Source organism: Tachysurus fulvidraco, chromosome 10 (genome assembly GCF_022655615.1).
Source record: "Tachysurus fulvidraco isolate hzauxx_2018 chromosome 10, HZAU_PFXX_2.0, whole genome shotgun sequence".
Classification (NCBI taxonomy): domain Eukaryota; kingdom Metazoa; phylum Chordata; class Actinopteri; order Siluriformes; family Bagridae; genus Tachysurus; species Tachysurus fulvidraco.
In genome coordinates this window covers 14,463,996-14,484,905 of record NC_062527.1, presented here as the reverse complement: position 1 = coordinate 14,484,905, position 20,910 = coordinate 14,463,996, and the positions used below count along the sequence as shown (strand labels likewise).

The 20,910-nt window shown below is 40.6% G+C and overlaps 2 protein-coding genes across 4 annotated transcripts in view; both read right to left on the bottom strand.

The window, feature by feature from the left end:
• The window catches only part of LOC113660092 (protein diaphanous homolog 1), a 115,206-nt gene extending 100,078 nt beyond the window's left edge, over positions 1–15,128 (bottom strand). For 2 of the 3 annotated variants that reach the window (XM_027173336.2, XM_027173337.2), the window contains exon 1: positions 14,319–15,124. In XM_027173336.2, coding sequence (XP_027029137.1) covers positions 14,319–14,432 — 114 coding nt within the window. In that variant the 5' untranslated portion in view covers positions 14,433–15,124. Of the gene's footprint in view, positions 1–14,318 lie in introns of all 3 variants that reach the window. The other variant, XM_047819142.1, reaches the window with a different exon arrangement.
• A 3,246-nt stretch (positions 15,129–18,374) lies between these two features.
• LOC125145645 (small integral membrane protein 32-like) lies at positions 18,375–19,928 on the bottom strand. Its single transcript, XM_047819191.1, has one exon. It carries the CDS (start codon positions 19,007–19,009, stop codon positions 18,671–18,673), a length of 339 nt encoding a protein of 112 aa, XP_047675147.1. The 5' UTR covers positions 19,010–19,928; the 3' UTR covers positions 18,375–18,670.
• Positions 19,929–20,910: the final 982 nt, after the last annotated feature.

Sequence of the window (20,910 nt, the reverse complement as noted above, 5' to 3'; positions counted from 1 at the left end):
AAACTGCACACTACATTTCTGTTTCCTAGCCCTCCCGCCATCACATCATCTGTTGTGGAAGTAAGGCAGAAAATATGAGAAGGAGGCTGAAAAATAATCAGGGGGAAACTGGCATCTGGAGCAGCCAGGTAATGAGAACATGTTTATGGCACAACAGGGTCCCGAGTACGTCATGGAGAGGGAGAAAAAGCCAGAGAGAGAGAATAAAAATCCAAGTAAAGGGCAATTTCCTGTAGTTTGGGCTGACATGCACAAGTTGTAACATTTCTAAAAATAGAGAAGGCAATAATACAGCAGGGGAGCAACCTTCAGGCTTACATAAAGAACTTTACAGTACACAATACAGTAGAACTGTTTGTATGCAACTGATTTTACCAACACAAACACAGAATATGAATCTGACCTTTTCTGCCATGAAATCACAAACAAATTGACAAAAGTGAATTAAGTTTGATTCGTGTTAACAAACCTAAGTATAATGAAGAACCTGCAGAACATCTGTGCCTTTTTTATAGCATGGAAGCTTTTATTAACCTTAATATTTATTTAAGAAAAAAGACAAAAGAAAAAAGCTGGCTGATATGGATATTTCTTTGAGGCAGGTGTTAAAAAAAAAACATTAAAGATTTAATTGAAAAATTCATTAGCTAGCTGATCTTGCAAGTAAAAACCCCAGTCATATTTTGGTTTGCTCAGAAACCTAACTGAAAAGACTGACACAGTGTGGGAAGGTACGGCCAGCTAGAAAAGTACACAGGAAACAAACTGAAATCCCATAAAAGGATAACACTGTGAAGCTAAATCATTAACAAAGTCACTGGTGAGGCACATCTGCCTTCGACAAAAAGTCACCACCATTATGTTTCTCTGCATAAATGACTGCTTCGTACTTCATTTTTCTAAGTTCCTGATTCTGAGAAGATTGTATGAAATTTATTCAAATATCTGTAGTTTGTATACAAAACATTGTCTGCTTATCGGAGGCACTCGGGCTAATGATATTCTAATAATCCATCTCACTACTGAGTAATTTTGGAGAACATGAAGTGTATAACTATAAGCATTTATTTCACTATTTATAGCAGATTTCTCAGCATTGCTTTTTGCTCTGTGTGTGTGTGTGTGTGTGCGCGTGCGCGCCCCATTCACCTCCTTGCCTCATTAATCCTGTCTGAGCCGCCTCTGTGCTTTTTTTTTAGCACAGGAGCTGGACTACCCGTCAGTAAATTCTCTAACACCTCTAAACATACATGCACGTACACACACCATACAACATTCATTAAAAACAAAGATGCTAACCAGAAATAAAAAAACAACATGAAAATGAACTTGAAATGTCACTTTCTGATTAACAGATTAGTTGAGCTACATTGATAGTAACAAACAATCATAAACACCGAATTTACAGTTATATAGTATTTCAGACAAAAACAGCAACCCGAAAACATTCAGCCAGTTAAAACTACAAGCAGCAAACGTTATAAAAAAACTACAGCAACAACGTTATGGGATTAAAAGTCTACGGTGACCGATGCCTCCTTCTCATTCAATCTCAATCAGTCACTCTTTTGCTCACTCAAGGAATATTTAGACAAAAGACTGGTTTTCACTTGGGACTGAAACCAAACATGTTTCTTAGTAATTAAGTCTTTCATTCCCTGCAAAAAGTTAAATGAATACTGAAAGGACCAAGTGGCATAGTGTACCAGGGCACAAATGGCAAAGGGAGCAACTGAACAACTGTTTAATTACACAATCAACTGTTTTACACATTGAATCACAAACAATTCACACCTCTGTAAAGATGTGAAAAATCAATCATGTGGAATAGAGCAAAGAGACACTGAATCAAAAATGCACTGAATCTGAAGTTCCCCATTCCTTAATATCAACATAGACAGAGTACATCTCTCTCTCTCTCTCTCTATCTCTCTGTGTGTGTATGAATATAGGTGTGTGTGTATATATGGGTGCGACTGTAAGTCTAGAGCTACACAGACAGCTCAGTCCTGTCTAACATCAGCTGAAGCAGTAGAACAGGATAGAGAACCGGCTTGTCCATTAGGCCATGCCACTGTATCAAGGGCTGTACTAAAGCTGACGAGTGTCAGGATACATTAAACACAGAGGTGAATGGTTAAAAGCACAATAAGAAGCACTCATAGCCTTGAAAAGCTCTGAATGAACACCATGATATTCACACTTTTCTAGAATGTTACACCCCACCCTTCACAAATTCTTCTGAATCACGGCACAATATTGACTTTACAGTCCAAGCTTATGCTCAAGTTGGTCAGACAGTTAAAAGCTTGTGATTTAATGCATTGAGTAATACTGACATATACAAGACGCATCCATTTTTGATTTCACAACTTGGTAAGTGTTTAACATCTGGAGGAGGATCACTGATATGCTTGATATGCGACTGAACACAGCAAGTAGCAAGAGTAATACGTCTGTTTATCCAACACCACCCGACACCGGCACAGAAACTCACAAACAAGCATACAAGCAAGGGCATGTCTCTGGACAGGATTAAAATGATCAGACAACCACAGAGTTGAAAATCAGCAGGTAATTTGGCAGGTAATTTACTCAAAAGACGGGTGTAGAAAAGCCAAGCCAGCTGGAAATAAAATCACAGATGAGAGCATGTAAAACAGGAAATTACCAAAGAATCCCATGTACAGTTGAGGTCATAAGTTTACATACCCTTGTAAAATCTGCAAGATGTTAATAATTTATAAGATGTAGAGCCTTATGAATTTGCAGTTTGTTTTTTATTTAGTTCTGCCCTGAATAAGCTATTTTACATGACAAATGTTCACATATAGTCTACAAGACAAAATAATAACAAAATTGACACAAATTAATCAGTAAAAAAAGTTTTCATACTCTGATTCTTAACACTGGAAGTTCATCGACTCATCGTATGTTTTGGGATAGATTTTAATGAGTACCTTGTTTGTCCTGAACAGTAAAACTGCCCACTGTTTCTCATAAAAAGAATTCAGGTCCAGCACATTCTTTGCTTTTCCAGCATCTTCTGTATATCGTGTCACTCCTAGCACTACACCTCGCTTCCTCTGATTTACTAGCACTCCACTGGTCCTACCATCTCTCACTGTCAGAGACACTTCTGTTGTGACACCGAGGTGGTGAAATAAGCTTCCACTAGATGTCCAGAGTCTCTGGCGGTCTTCAAACGACGGGTGAAGACCTACCTCTTCCTGAGATACTTAAACTAGCATTCTGAACAGGATGATCGGTGTTGATTACTATCGCTTCCTAGGAAACGTAAATATCTTGATTTGTAGATTTCGAAGGGCAGTACTGAATGAAAAAAATGAATCTTTATGCAAAGAGTCCATCAGTTAGTTCTCTGAGAGAAAAGACTGATTCCTCATTCCTTTTTAATTATTTACATTTTGCAGATGCAGCAATGGGTATATAAACTTATGACCTCAACTGTACACTTAATCCAGTACAGACAGGAACTCTAACCAACTTTAGATAAGCAACAGTATCTCAGGCAATTACACGTAACTTAGAAATAAATCATGCTTAATTGTTCATCCTTATTTAATCCCTGATGAAATAGCTTTAAATCATATTTCCAAAAGGTGTGTACAGTAGATACACAAACTATGATGAGCCAAACAAATCCATCAAATCTCTTGACACAACAGACTCTTAGTTGGACTTCACTTCAGATACATGTTTCATTTAAACAAGTGAGGGAATTTTAAATAAAATTAGGTCAATGCGGACAATAGTAGGCCTTTCAGTTCTGAATTAGGAGACAAACCGCATCCACTTGTCATGGTTGTGGTTGCACCATTACTGTGTAAAGCCTTATTGAAGTGAGACAACTATTTAATGTGCAAGGACACAAAGTCTTTATGTGAGCATGAGCACAGCTTAAAAGTATAAGATGTATAAGATAAAGATGTACATTTGGATGGTGTGTGTTTTCTTCACCTGGCTGTACCTTTTACTGTAGTCTCTAGGAAGCGTGACAGCAAAAACCAGAACACAACCACAGAATGACAATCCAGCTTTCTTCTCTGTCTTGATCACTTTAGTTTCAGCGTTTTTCTCTCTCACACAATTGTCACTAAGAATTATCCATAATACTAAAGACCAGATAGCTTCTCTCCCTCCTTCACTTCATTAACCTCCTTCCTATCATTACCATTTCTATATGAACTCCGGTAGCATTAATACTATCGGGATCTGTGCATTAGAGCATGGCACTGTTTTGTTTTCCTCTTTACAGCAGCTCACACAGCTGGGCTACCTGTGATGTCAATTACAGGTTTATATGAAGAAACATGTACAGTATACACACCAAACGTTGTTGATATGGTGATGTTTTCTGTGTAAAGATGTCTAATGGACATAGATGAAGCTGTAAAAATGTTTTTCTGCCATGGGAAAGTCTTTGAGATATATTAGTATTGTGTTTTCTTAGCTGTTTTTTATTTAAAAAAAGAAGAAAAAAGAAAACAGCTTGTCATGTTAATCTTATTAACTTCAAGAGAGAGAAAAAAAGAAAGGCAAGTGAGGAAACGGCTGTTTTTATCTGCTATGACATACAAGATCACAGGAACCAAGATCACAAGTTGTTTTGTGGATGTTCCACAGCACAAACACTGACATGCCTTTTCAAAAGAATATGCTGACGTCGTAAAATTATTCATGTATACGAGGTTGCTGTTGTAGGATTAAAATTTAAATGGCTTCAACTGTAATGCAGATCATGTCTAGCCATATCACACCATTCATTTATTCTTCGCATAACCAACACAATAGTTAGTTACAAGTTGTTTATTGTTTGCTTTTTTATGTCGAGAGTCAAGACTCATGACCACAAAGTCTTTTGACATTCAATTCAAAAAGAATGTTTAAAATGTAAGCATCTGTTAGTGAAAGACAAAACAATACACATGAGCCATGTAAACAACGGTGCATGAACTATGTCCTGGAATGGTAGAAATCATAGCCTTGGGCATCGTGGGTAGAAAAGCCCAACCTGTTGTCCCAGATGCTTCTGAAACATTCAACTGTTTCCAACAACACATAGTCATGTAAGCTTCCACTCTCTACTACACACCTCTGCCATGAACTTTTCCATAAATTTGCTCATGATTTTCAAACTTCCACATGTACTTATGTCCCTAATGTTATGGTATTTTGAGAAGACAGTTCTACTTTATTCTACTCATATTTTTTTTTAAACTACAATTCCTTCATGAATTGCACTGATCCCAAAGTAAAGCCTGACTGTGACAGTGACTGATTGCTAAAACAACACCATAAAAAAGCATCATAAAAACATAACCAACAACATTAACTTCTCATTTGCAAAGGTTTTTCCTTGACTGCTTCACATCGCTCTTGCTCACACAATCCTCTGTGCAGAAGTCTCCAAAGAAAATGAAAGAAATAAAGCAGAATATGAGTTGTGACATGAGGCGAGGACCAGGCATAAAATGAGTCGAAATAAAAGGATGGAAGGACAAAATAAAAAAAATATTCTTCTGGGTGTGCTGTTTTGATCTAGGTGATGTAGCTAACAGAAAACAGGACAGGATGTGGCAGTATTCTGGCTCATGTTCAGGTTTCCTTCTTTTATTTTAGTATTTTTTTTTATCTATTGTCTCTTACAGTTGCACAATTAAATGAAACTTATGTAGCACAGACGTAAAACCTCCAGCTGAAACATTTGTCCTAAGCGCATGTACTTTTTATATCAAACTGATCTAAGAATAACTGCAATTGCATGACCTTTATTTAGTAACTGCATAAGATATTTAGTAGTTAACAGCTTCACACAGTTAGTTCTAATGCATTTCTCTACTTTTGCTGTGTTTACAGAGAAAAGGCACGTTTCTGGGCATGTTTGATCTTACAGACTTCCCAGAAATCCTGGGTCATATCAAATCATCCAACAATGCAATCCAGTAATTCAGTAATCCGTGTAAGACCCCTGAGGTCTAGGGTATGAAGAGTCATAGCAGACCTCTCTGATACACTGTATACAGTATAAATACTGACTCGAACAGGAAGTTCATTTGACACTCAGTGCTGCATACATCAGTCTTTAAGAACAGAGAGGATTGTAGATGCAACAGGACGGAGATATATGCGCTTGATTCTCACCAAACAGGGTTTAAGCAGCTGGCCACTGGCTCAGGTACAGTCTCAGCCAGGGGACTCACCCAGGCCAGTATTTCTTAGAAGCCTCTTAGAAGTGTATTTAAGAGCCTAAAATATCTTAGACAAAAGCTGGGAGTGAAAATGCACGGCAAACGTTCTGAGCTCTCAACTGTAACAGGAGTTAATCCTAGGAGTAAATCTTGATCATGTAGCTTGACAGTTGCATCGCTGTTAATTGGTTAACCACATCCCATTTCCGCAGTCAGGTCCAATAGGCTAAGCACCTTCGCACCACACACACACACACACACACACACACACACACACACACACACACACACACACACACACACACACACACACACACACACACACACACACACACACACACACACACACACACAGAGTCATGTTTTGTAAGGCAGAAATATTTATGGGAAGTTTAAAAACACCCTGAACAAGCTACAGTGTCAAAGAAAACAGATTTAACAGCACTTCTAGCAGATCTTGTTATAGCCTGTTTATCAACTGTTCTCCCTTCCAAATACAAAGCAGGTAGTTGAGTGAAAGAAAGAACAAACATATTTTAATCAGCTCAAACTGAGTACATAAGACAAGAAAACCACTCTTCTGCTTATCCAGTCTGTTTGCACCACAGATGAGTTTTAGAAAAGTTGGCAAACGCTATCTCTTTCTTTTTTCCCTACATGTATAAACTGTGTTTAAACCCATAGATATCGTGCAGAAAAGGACCAACAGGCTGAGTTTTTATTAAGTGATCTGTCACTCCAGCAGGTGTGTAAAATCAGCCAACAACAGAGTCAAAATGTGTGTTTGTTCATATTCAATTTACACATGCTCCCTGTTTACTGTCAGCCATTAGAGAAGTTTCTCATAGTGCTGCTGTATACATTTGTTAACTGGCAAAGTTTATCTTACACACACAGCATCCATAGCATGCAGTCCAGTGAATGTACTAATGCAGGGGTGTTTTCATTATAACACCCTAACAATTGTGACTAACACCAGATTGTTCCAGCCAATCCCAGCATTGTTCTCAGCATTATTAATATGACATCTGTACAGATTAAAAGAAGTCTGTAGTGAGATTTGTGCAATGGATGTGAAGTGGAGCTATTCGAGTTGTGTATTTGCGGTTCTGTTTTGTCTTTTCCATGTCATTTGCATAACTGCCCTGCCTCATCATACCTAAAGCACACCTCACAGGTATTAACTAGAATACAACCCAGTCACAGTGTGAAATCTAACAATGTGTTAGTAGTTACAGCAAGAACATATGTGCTTCAGCAAAAAATACTCTTGTATAATTACTGACGAGTAAATAGCACTATATAACTAATCCATGGATAAATAAGACAAAGCCCTACTCAACATTGTTGACATTAAAAACTAAAGTATGTTACCTCAGAAATCCTGCACGTCAATACTATAATTGAGAAGACTCCTGAAATTAAAAGATAACTCACTACATTATCCATGAGGTGTATAAATGAAACATAGAGGTCAAATTGTGCCAGCAACTGTCACTAACATTCAGCCGTTACAGCCTCAAGCATTGCACTGTCTACAGTGACCTGTAAAAGACTCCCGAATTTCAGTCCATCTAAAAAGCTTAGCTCCTTAAAATCACTGGTGATACATGATACTAATTGACAACAAGTTAAGATGTGCCATTTATATTGTTTACCGTCTAAATGTCCATATTAAATGTTAGGCACATATTTGACCCAGTTTGTTTGATTATCATAGAAAACATGGTATATTGTCTTGTGTAGTCTATAGACTTGTCCATAACTTTACCATATTACACTAGCATTCTATACTGTGATGCTAAGCTGCTCAAAAGCAGTCCAAAACAATCACCAAATTGTTACTTTGCTTGTCTGAGATTTACAGCCCTTGACAGATGGAATGTGGCCCTGACATACAGGACAGATTTCAGCACACATTAAAGAACCTGTTATAAATATGCTGTTTGTGTTTGGGTAACCAGTTTGTTGCTAAATTAATTCAATTAAATTATTGACATGTTGGACTACTACTGAAATCTTCAATCTTCATGCTAATACTTTTTCATAATTAAGCTTATCAATTCTAAAACTTCTATTCTTGTGCTAACTTCAACTTTATTCATTTATATAGCACATTTTATTGCAATTTCAATTGCCCAAAGTGCTGCACAATATTGCAATAAAAAGACAATAAAGCAATAAACTGACCCAATTAATACAAAGAAAATTAAAACAGATGAAAAATAAAATACATAAAATGAAACGGATAAAAAGATAAAATGAAATAAAATATATAAACACATCAAGAAACAATGACAAAGTCCCTGTTATTGCAGCAGACAACTGTTACGAAATAGAAAACCAACCAACAAACTGACACCAGCATCACCACCAGCACAGTGCACATATTTTAATTTAGAACGTATTTAAGGGTAAAGGTTTGTTTAAGTTAGGAGCCTCAACCAGACCTATATCACATTAAACTTTCATTACAATGAATGATCTGTCAAGAGACTTACGGTCTCTGAAAAAAGAACAGGGTATAAAAACTGCTATTGCTAACAGCTAAATGAGCGTTGGGGTCAGAATAACAATGAAAAAAGCTGCAGTATAAAGTACATGCGTGTTTGTTTTACAGTCACATAAGAAACAGGAAGTATTCTCCAGTATTCCATTCAGCTTAGCCATGCAGGAAACATCTGCTTCACAACCAGGCAGAAAGATGAAGCGTGTCAAATGTTTACAACCCGGAGAGGATGGGTTTCATTACTACCCAATGTCAAATGCCAGGTGTTGTTTGGGACTCTATGGTAACCTTTTGCTGGCTGAAGATCGGTTTTCTTCAGAAGGAGAGATGAAGAGATAGTGTAACAAGTTGAACGCTGTCATCCACAGGCTTAACGCTGTGGTGTAGATGGTATTTTTAGCCACTCATGCCTGACTCACTCCTCCCAGAGTCTGACATAATGGAATTCCCTCAAAATTCAATACATGTAAGAACTTCTTGGAGGTTTACGACTGACTGTCTACCTCTGGATGTTAAAATAAACAGACAAATTATCCACACTCCTGCAGAATCTGTGAATTGGACAGGAAGCTAAATTTATACTGTTCAAACAGTTCCGTGACTTTTAAAGACGTCATCTTATTATGGTGAAAAGGAGAAATACATAAAGCCATTTTTAAACATTTACCATCCCAACAGCAAAGTGTTAAAAGGAATAAGCATACAGTTAGATGAAGGTGCGATCGAAAGAATTTCTCAGGATATCAATTAACCCTTGTTACATCTCTTCATCCTGCTTTTCCCTCCTTAAACAGCCAGAGTTTTGGACTGAAACATGCTTTACTTGTGACACTTTTATGCAAAGTGTCAAATGAATAAATGTAAACGTCAATGTAAATTAACTGAAGCCTGTGATGGTAAAAGGGGAAGATTTGATATTAAAATGAGATCATTTTACTGAAGAAGCATCCATTCATAATCAAACAAACCTATTATGTGATATTCTGCTTCAAAATGTGCCAGGGACAAGTACACTACTATTTTTTTAATGTCCTATAACCAGGGAAGGAAAAAAATGTGATAGTGTTTAACCCTAGTGAGCTTCTGTGGTGTGATGAGTCTTGCTTGAGAGTGAGCTACTCATCCCTGAATCTCACCACATGAGAAACACTTCAACCAAGGATGCAATCAGGTTCAGACAGGCAGTTAAAATGCAATTTTTCATGGTCCCATCTATACTTATATGAATATATTGTTTAAAAAACTGTTGTTTTTTTTCTCTGGAATTTCATTCACACTGAAACACGCTGAAATATGGTACAATGCTAAAGCTCCGCTTAACATGGCTGCTGACAAGGTTGTTAGTGCATAGCCTGTAATTTCTTATTGGGCATGTTTACAATTTACTTTCACTTCATTACTACAGCCTATTTGAGAGGTGCCGTAATACGATGCATACTGTTCTGCTCCTGAATACAGGCCTGGGAGAGCACTGAAGTAGGAAAACTGAACCAGTAGAGTGGCTTTTGTATTGTGGGTGCACAGTGAAGTGGTGATTTTGACCAATGAAACTGCATCCTTTTGTAAAAAGCTTTCCATTATTTTAGTGCAAATGGACTTTCCATTGGACATTCATCTGTGTAATTTCCTTGAATGTCACATGATCCAAACCTGACACTTAGATATTTTGTTGTTTGGCATTTTTAAATAACTGAACAGGAATGTGGACAACAGAAATGATGCAGAATCCTGAAAGACTATATGCATTTCCTGCTACATGACCTACATCTGTGTGCCATTACTATGCACACATAACTATACACACACACACACACCTGTACACGCGCGCGCACACACAAAACTACACGCACAGTCTCACAGACACACACGCGCAGTCTCACAGACACACACGCGCAGTCTCTCACACACACACGCGCAGTCTCTCACACACACACGCGCAGTCTCACACACACGCGCAGTCTCACACACACGCGCAGTCTCTCTCACACACACGCGCAGTCTCTCTCACACACACGCGCAGTCTCTCTCACACACACGCGCAGTCTCTCTCACACACGCGCAGTCTCTCTCACACACACGCGCAGTCTCTCACACACACACACAGTCTCTCACACACACACACAGTCTCTCACACACACACACAGTCTCTCACACACACACAGTCTCTCACACACACACACAGTCTCTCACACACACACAGTCTCTCACACACACACAGTCTCTCACACACACACACACACAGACACACACACACACACACACACACACACACACACACAGACAGACACACACACACAGACAGACACACACACACACACACACACACACAGTCTCTCTCACAGACACACACACACACACTCTCTCACAGACACACACACACACACAGTCTCACACACACACACACAGTCTCTCACACACACACACACAGTCTCACACACACACACACACAGTCTCACACACACACACACAGTCTCACACACACACACACAGTCTCACACACACACACACAGTCTCACACACACACACACACACACACACAGTCTCACACACACACACACAGTCTCACACACACACACACAGTCTCACACACACACACACACAGTCTCTCACAGACACACACAGTCTCTCACACACACACACAGTCTCTCACAGACACACACACACACAGTCTCTCACAGACACACACACACACAGTCTCTCACAGACACACACACACACAGTCTCTCACAGACACACACACACACAGTCTCTCACAGACACACACACACACAGTCTCTCACAGACACACACACACACAGTCTCTCACAGACACACACACACACAGTCTCTCACAGACACACACACACACAGTCTCTCACAGACACACACACACACAGTCTCTCACAGACACACACACACACAGTCTCTCACAGACACACACACACACAGTCTCTCACAGACACACACACACACAGTCTCTCACAGACACACACACACACAGTCTCTCACAGACACAGTCTCTCACAGACACACACACACACAGTCTCTCACAGACACACACACACACACAGTCTCTCACAGACACACACACACACACAGTCTCTCACAGACACACACACACACACAGTCTCTCACAGACACACACAGTCTCTCACAGACACACACAGTCTCTCACAGACACACACAGTCTCTCACAGACACACACAGTCTCTCACAGACACACACAGTCTCTCACAGACACACACAGTCTCTCACAGACACACACAGTCTCTCACAGACACACACAGTCTCTCACAGACACACACAGTCTCTCACAGACACACACAGTCTCTCACAGACACACACAGTCTCTCACAGACACACACAGTCTCTCACAGACACACACAGTCTCTCACAGACACACACAGTCTCTCACAGACACACACAGTCTCTCACAGACACACACAGTCTCTCACAGACACACACAGTCTCTCACAGACACACACACAGTCTCTCACAGACACACACACAGTCTCTCACAGACACACACACACACACACACAGTCTCTCACAGACACACACACACACAGTCTCTCACAGACACACACACACACACACAGTCTCTCACAGACACACCCACACACACACAGTCTCTCACAGACACACACACACACAGTCTCTCACAGACACACACACACACAGTCTCTCACAGACACACACACACAGTCTCTCACAGACACACACACACACAGTCTCTCACAGACACACACACACACAGTCTCTCACAGACACACACACACACAGTCTCTCACAGACACACACACACACAGTCTCTCACAGACACAGTCTCTCACAGACACACACACACACAGTCTCTCACAGACACACACACACACAGTCTCTCACAGACACACACACACAGTCTCTCACAGACACACACACACACAGTCTCTCACAGACACACACACACACAGTCTCTCACAGACACACACACACACAGTCTCTCACAGACACACACACACACAGTCTCTCACAGACACAGTCTCTCACAGACACACACACACACAGTCTCTCACACACACACACACACACACTCTCTCACAGACACACACACACACAGTCTCTCACAGACACACACACACACACAGTCTCTCACAGACACACACAGTCTCTCACAGACACACACAGTCTCTCACAGACACACACAGTCTCTCACAGACACACACAGTCTCTCACAGACACACACAGTCTCTCACAGACACACACAGTCTCTCACAGACACACACAGTCTCTCACAGACACACACAGTCTCTCACAGACACACACAGTCTCTCACAGACACACACAGTCTCTCACAGACACACACACAGTCTCTCACAGACACACACACACACACACACAGTCTCTCACAGACACACACACACACACACACAGTCTCTCACAGACACACACACACACACAGTCTCTCACACACACACACACACACACAGTCTCTCACAGACACACACACACACACAGTCTCTCACAGACACACACACACACACACAGTCTCTCACAGACACACACACACACACACAGTCTCTCACAGACACACACACACACAGTCTCTCACAGACACACACACACACAGTTTCTCACAGACACACACACACACAGTCTCTCACAGACACACACACACACAGTCTCTCACAGACACACACACACACAGTCTCTCACAGACACACACACACACAGTCTCTCACAGACACACACACACACAGTCTCTCACAGACACACACACACACAGTCTCTCACAGACACACACACACACAGTCTCTCACAGACACACACACACACAGTCTCTCACAGACACACACACACACAGTCTCTCACAGACACACACACACACAGTCTCTCACAGACACACACACACACAGTCTCTCACAGACACAGTCTCTCACAGACACACACACACACAGTCTCTCACAGACACACACACACACAGTCTCTCACAGACACACACACACTCTCTCTCACAGACACACACACACACAGTCTCTCACAGACACACACACACACAGTCTCTCACAGACACACACACACACAGTCTCTCACAGACACACACACACACAGTCTCTCACAGACACACACACACACAGTCTCTCACAGACACACACACACACAGTCTCTCACAGACACACACACACACAGTCTCACAGACACACACACACAGTCTCACAGACACACACACACAGTCTCACAGACACACACACACAGTCTCACAGACACACACACACAGTCTCACAGACACACACACACAGTCTCACAGACACACACACACAGTCTCACAGACACTTCCTCATTACCCAAGTCAGGGCACGTAGGAGAGATTTCTAACAAACATCTGATTTTTAAACCAGTACCAGAAATACATGTAAGCTTTCGGGCCACAAAGTGAAGAGTGAGTGTTTAACTGGAAGATATTTACTGCATTGTGTTAGCTTGGTGAATATTAAGGGCTCAGCAGCAGTCACTAATAATGACAATATAGTTAGCAAACAAATCGTTAATGGTCTACAAAAGCTCTTCAGCAGGACAACAGAGAACCTGAAGGAAATCAATTCACATCTCATGTTTGTTCCCAAGTCAAGTTTACTCACAAATTTCTTCTTCCCATCTCCTTCATCGTAGCTCTTCTTGGGTTTTTTGTCTTTTTTTGAAGAAGCACCAGCAGCAGCAGCAGATGCTGAATTCCCAAAGTTAGGAGGATCCATGATTGACCCAAATCAACACAAATTATGTATCCAATGCTCCGGAAAGTTCACGGAATTACAAACCAGTTAAACGACACCAAACTCCAGAGATTACGGTTGCTATGTTGAGTCCCTGCGGCCTGTTAGCCAGCCGCCTATTAGCTTAAACTCCCAAAAGACTCAACAAAACGGAGGGAAATTTGAAAACCAAACGCCAAAAACAAGCGAAAACTTCTCTCTTATTCAAAACTCGAGCTCCCCGTTATCAGTCACGTCAAGTTATAACGGCAACATTTAACATTTAAGCGTCGCCCTAACCGCGTTATGTGACTTAGCGAGTTTAATCACTCAACTTAGCTAGCATTAGTTACTGCTGTCTGTCACGCGCACGCGCGCGCGCACTCGCTATCACACAGCTAACGCAGCAGCGCGAGACGCTTTCTGTCGACTTGAGCAACTAACTGGCGCGCGGCGAAAGTTCGCGCTTTTCTCAGCCTCGTCAGCAGTCAGATGAATTAATCGTCATCCTTTCGACGAACGTTATGATTTTCCGCCTGTTCGTGCATACTTGTTTCTTAGCGCGAGTTAAGTTTCCCAAAGCCGTGCTGTTTACAAAAGAACAAAGCTCTTCACTTCCTGTCTCGAGTACAGGTTAGCGCGAGGACAGGCTGAGAGGGAAAGGGCGTGTCCGCATGCGCACTGCTGTCTCACCTGAGCCTCCTGTGTGGGTCAGGGCTCCTTCTCATGCTTCTGTAAAATCCCTGAGAACTGATTCTTGTAATGAGCATGATCATTTATATGTACAGAAAGATGTGGTCTGTTTATTATTATTGTATTGTTGCAAGAGCTTTCTCACAAACCAGTTTTGTTGTCACTGAGTTGTGTATTCAGTGTCCTGTGTGTTTATTGTGTAAATAATCATCTTACATTGAACTGCTATGGTGCTGATGGTCTTTCTCATATATACAGTACAAGCTATTTAAATGACCCACAAGAGCTGTAGAGCTTTCCACTAATGCATGAAGTGCAAGTTCATTACAGGCTTTGTTTGGTTTGTTTTTTTTTATTGTTTGTTTAATCCATTCAATACACGCTGAATGCAGTTAACTGGATAACTAAACAAAACCTTTACTAACAATGAGTTATTATTTTCAACCCTGCCACTTTCTCAGGTAAAAGCATTAATCAGCACTGTCTGAGGATTTATTTTTAAATAAAACACATATAAAGTGCATTTGTAGCTTTTAATTTACTTTGTTGTGCTTTTAAAGTTGTCCTTCAACCAAAAATGTCATTTATAAGTTCTTTCATTTTTACCTCTATGGGTGTCTGTTAAACATGTTCCTGTCCTTCACAGAGAAAAAGACATAAATATATGCTTTCATTTTTTATCTTGTTTTGTGGAGCCAAGTGCTACAGCACCGACAGTGGTCATGAGGAAAAAATACGCAAAAAAGAACGAAGAATTGAAGCTGAGGCTGATTTCTTTCCTGCCAAAATGGACATTCATGTGTCTGTAACAGTTGCTTCAGGCGATTACACAAAGTGAAATGCTCCCTAGATTGGATTTCAATATCACTGTCACATTAATAACATCATCAGGGTGAGAAGGCACATGCAAAATCCAGAGACAGGTGTAATGAATGTTAAGGAACGTGGATTACTTACTGCCCTTTGTTTTCTGAAAAATACCTTGGAAAGAGTAGACAGTGTGGATTTTTTTGTTACAGCTTCTCTGTTGGCCATAATGTTCAGAATAAACGCAGCATGAAGTTTTTTTCAGGCATTACAAATTTTTATGGATTCAGCTTCCCATCTGCCTGTAAGTGTGTGTTTAATAGGTTGCCCTCTATCATTTTTATTAAGCCATCAAAGAGACTTTGTGATCTAATGCATCACTAAACAATAAGAGTTTCATTGTCAAGCTATGGATAGACATTACACATTAGATTTTATTATCTCTTTTTCACATTCTTTATAAGACAAAATAAACACAGCTGTGTTACTGTGAAACCAAAGAGTGCAAAGTCCTCTGTTCTGAAACCTTTGCTGTATTAGGAAACGTACTGACCGTTACAAAGTTCGACACCTTTCTATGAATATAACTTTCTTACTTAAAGCGTATGAATGATTATATACTTTCTGATTTTTAATCCACGTATGGAGATCTTATGCATTACAAGTTCCCAGAAATGAGTCGCTATAGAAACAAAAGTATAACAATGAGCACATTAATATAAACATTTGATCTGAATTACAGGAATAGTTAATTATATCAACACCTAGTAACCAAACCGGTTTGAAAATTCAACAGTGCTGTGGAATAATAGTCTGTCATCCCCAACAAGACATTTTCTTACTTAACTGAAACACAACAAATGCAGTTCAGCCTTCAGACATCCAACAAGCTGAGTAGCTCATATTATGTGTTTTATAAGTGGAGAATTGTGGAAATGTCATTTATGGATGAGTATTTCCTTTACATGATCGGGTATTGGAAATTACTTCGGTATTGCTGCATTTTCTTGCATACTATAACTGACTAAGCAGTAGTTTGAGAATATTGCTAGACCTTCATTAGATCCAAAAGATTTATAATAGGTATCAGATAACACATTTGTTCAATCCACATAAGGTTTGATTAGTTTGTTGATACATCACTTTTTTTGCTAACAGCACCACCCTGTGTGAAGTCTAAGAACAACAGTGTGAGTCTCAGTGTTAAAGGCCAAAATGTAATGCTTCAGAGACTGCTGTGTAATACCACAAACTATTAAGCTTTTACAAAGTTTCTAAACTGCCTAACATATTTATACATTTTCAGCTCAAATTGCTTTATTGCTCAAATCACATCTTCCATTTATATTGTATTCAAGACTAAAGACCAGTGTAAAATACTGGTACTGTATAACTAAGTGATGGTTAATATTTCCTAAAAGCTCTTTGGCACACTCAGAGAACACTGCCACTCAGCCAATGCAAATTTGCTGACATGTTTTCCATGATGGTCTCTCCGTGCTTGTTTGGAAGTTTTGCTCACTCGAGCCGTTTTTTTTTTTTTTGGATACCTCACAGTTAATATGATTAAGTTGCCTATTATTGTGGCATCTGCACCCATTCCACCCACATCTGAGCAGAACCTCAAAATACGCATGCTCACGCTGGAGCGCTGCTTTTCCTCAGCTGACTCTTCTAAATAGTCTGTGTTTGGTGTTTCATCGCATTAGCTGACAATTGGTAGGCTTTGTAAAAACAGATACCCCACACACACACACATTATGTTATTACGCATGACTGATGATTGCATGCTTCTGGTTGCTGTGAGATTTTGCCTGATTTTCCACTCCCAGTCACGGTATAAAAGTAGAACATGCAACATTGTACAGATTACACGGTATATGCACACAAAGGCATTTTATTTGACTGTTGTTATAGCCTGCATTCTTTCACACACCTATGGTCAGATACGATCTTATCTGACACCTGTGGCACCTGTATACTGGTGGTGTCAAGACAAGCACAAAACCTAGATAAATTATTCATTTGAAATAAGAACTGGGTGTTGATGTTGCCCCCTTCAGCAATTTTTTAAAGGTTGATTATTATTAGAATTACTCAATCCACTCTTGGTCACGGTGTGCATAAGAATAATATATATATATATATATATATATATATATATATATATATATATATATATATATATATATATATATATATATATATATATATATAGGCTCTTGTGTTGATGCCATCTTTAAATGCCAAAAACATTGTTTGCAACTATCCATTTGTTAGCCTACAGATATGCATCAGTTGTTTGTTAGCTCGGAATAGAGGCCCCAACAATAAGTATTGTGCTCCTACATTATCTGTGTTGACATTATAATGGGCTAATGAGTATCATTAACACTTCCAAACTACTGTGTTTATTCTACAATCAGAGCCTTTAATGAACGCAACTGATTGTACACTTACGATTTAATTAGAGCTTTAATTCATGCAAGAAAATAACCTGCAATACACTGCAGTACACACGACATGAGATAAAGTTCATGGACAGAAACGCACTGATATTACAGTCCGCGCCTTCATCTTCAAACTGTTCAGGGTCTAAGGAGGGAAACACTTTGATAAGACCAACGTCGGGAATAATTCCTCCATACGGTCAGGTTAATCCTCACGTTCCGAGGATTGAAGCGCAAGGCCCGCTTTCCGTCACAGGGCATGTGAACATTACACGAGCGCGCAGCCGGGATTCATTTATATGACGTTCGGGCCTCGCGCAGTGAACGGTCATACGGCGTGGAGGCGAAGAACGAGTTGCGCAGCTGGCAGTTGATAAAGATGACAATTAGCAGCACAAGGAGGAAGAGCACTATGCACATGACCACGTAGGTTGTCAGGTCCGGTTTACTGAGCTCGCCTTCACGCAGTGCGTCTCCACCGGCGCCTCCGCGACCCGCGGGCTTTAGCAGCGCCGACACACTCACGGGCGCGTGCGAGACGTCCAGAGGCGCCGGTGCGTGCGTCTGGCTTATAGCGTCCAAGTCCCGCGCCGCCGCAGCCGTCGAATTCAAGAGCATTTGCCGGAGCATGACCGCGCAAAACCGAAGAACCGGGGGAAAAATAACAACAACAACACAGTCGGGCTCTAAATCAGACACAGCAAAGTTACGAAATTGCTCATATAGTTACCCAAAAATACTCAAACGCAAATACGCATTAGAAATACGTGATATTTTGCATGTTACACATTTTCTGCATTCAGGTGCAACTCGCCTTGGGTGCGTCTCGACCAAAAGCGCAAGGGCCAAGTGGAGTCGGCAGGTCGCTCCGTGCGCATGTCACACATTTCGGGCATTTCACAAAACCGGGCGTTTGTCTTCCAAAATTTAGCGTACAAACTCCCGCGCACAGCAGATAGACACGTCGAAAGCTTCAAGTAAAGAATTAGCAAAGACTCGCAGTTTGTCCATGTTTTCTCATGCGCTCCGTAGTGGCTGAAATCTCACCGGTCCGGAAGTTGATGCCTCCTTTATAAAAGACGCCAAATTTTCAGAGCGCGAGCGCAGTTTCTTCTCAGGTTTTCCCGCACCTTAAAGTCTCAGTGCGTCACAGACTTCTGCTGTAAATCAGCCGGAGTCAATCTGGTTAAGTTTGCGTCCTTCCACAGATGCTGGTTCGAGCGCAGTGCAACAAGAAGTCGTCTGAAATCGTTGAAGACGCAAAAGCGCACGTCGATGGACCTGGCTGCCTCGAGAACATCATTCTGGCAAAGTCGTAATATCTCGTTGTCACCAGGTTTAACGGGATTATTCGGCCCAGTGCTCTCTGCACTCTCCTTGCTGTCGGCTGACGGTGCGCACAGGGAAGAAGAAAAACAGACTGGGTTGAACAGAGAGAAGGAGGAGGAGAAGGATGGGTTGACTGAAGCACGTGACTCCAAACGGGCTCTTCAGTTTGAGAGCGAGCTGAAGAATGTCATCTGAGTGTGGAATGTCTCAGTAAAGGAGGAGAGAAAGAAAGAAGGGAGCTAGAGAGCTAGAATCAGACATGTTACACAAGGACTGTTTGAGTTCATAATGAAGAAAAGGTGTTTTCATGGCCCGAGGGCTGCGGTCACCATTAAACCATTCTGCGGGATAACTGGTTTTGTTTCCTGAAGTCTGCAATGATAAAATATGAAATCATTAAACAAAATCAAAAACCCTGTAGGAGACACATGATGTCAGCGAACAACTTCCTACAATTCACCCCACACTAAACAAGCCTATTATTTACCTGTCAGTAAAGAGAACAGCTGAGAGTTTTATGAGTCACATATGTACACATATGTAAATTTTATTGATGTACATATGTACATCATAGTACAGTGAAAACATCTTCAGCAATTTGGTCAGCCATAATAGAGCACCCCTAAAGCAAACCTTTATTATTATTGGCCCAATGGCCCAGCAGTGGCACCTTGGTGATAGGAACCTCCCAAAAGCCCTAACCAGTTAACCAGGAATGCTGAGCATGAAGCAGGGATATAGTTCAGCTGGGAAGCTAATCAATCATAGGGCAACACACACACACACACACACACACACACACACACACACACACACACACACACACACACACACACAAACATACCAGGAACCCTGCAGCTGTGCAATGATATGTTTACTTAGCTTACTGCTTCTATTACTCATCATCATCATCATCATCATCATCATCATCATCATCATCATCATCATCATCATCATATTTTTTCATCTTGATTTCAGTTCAAAATTAAAAAGTGTTAATTAAGTAAAAATTATGAAAAATAAATTAAATAAGAAAATTCCAGAGTGTTAAATTGTATATTTTATGTTGGATTCACAAGCACATGTAGAGCTATTGTGCATGCCAGTTTTCCACTGTTGTATTCCAGATTATAAAATGGATAATTTTGGTTCTAAAACTTGATAGGCTGAGCCACTGTGGGTAAAATCACTATAACACACAC

Excerpts from the sequence above, each read along its gene's own strand:
- LOC125145645 (XM_047819191.1), bottom strand. The coding sequence starts at position 19,009 with ATGCTCCGGCAAATGCTCTTGAATTCGACGGCTGCGGCGGCGCGGGAC.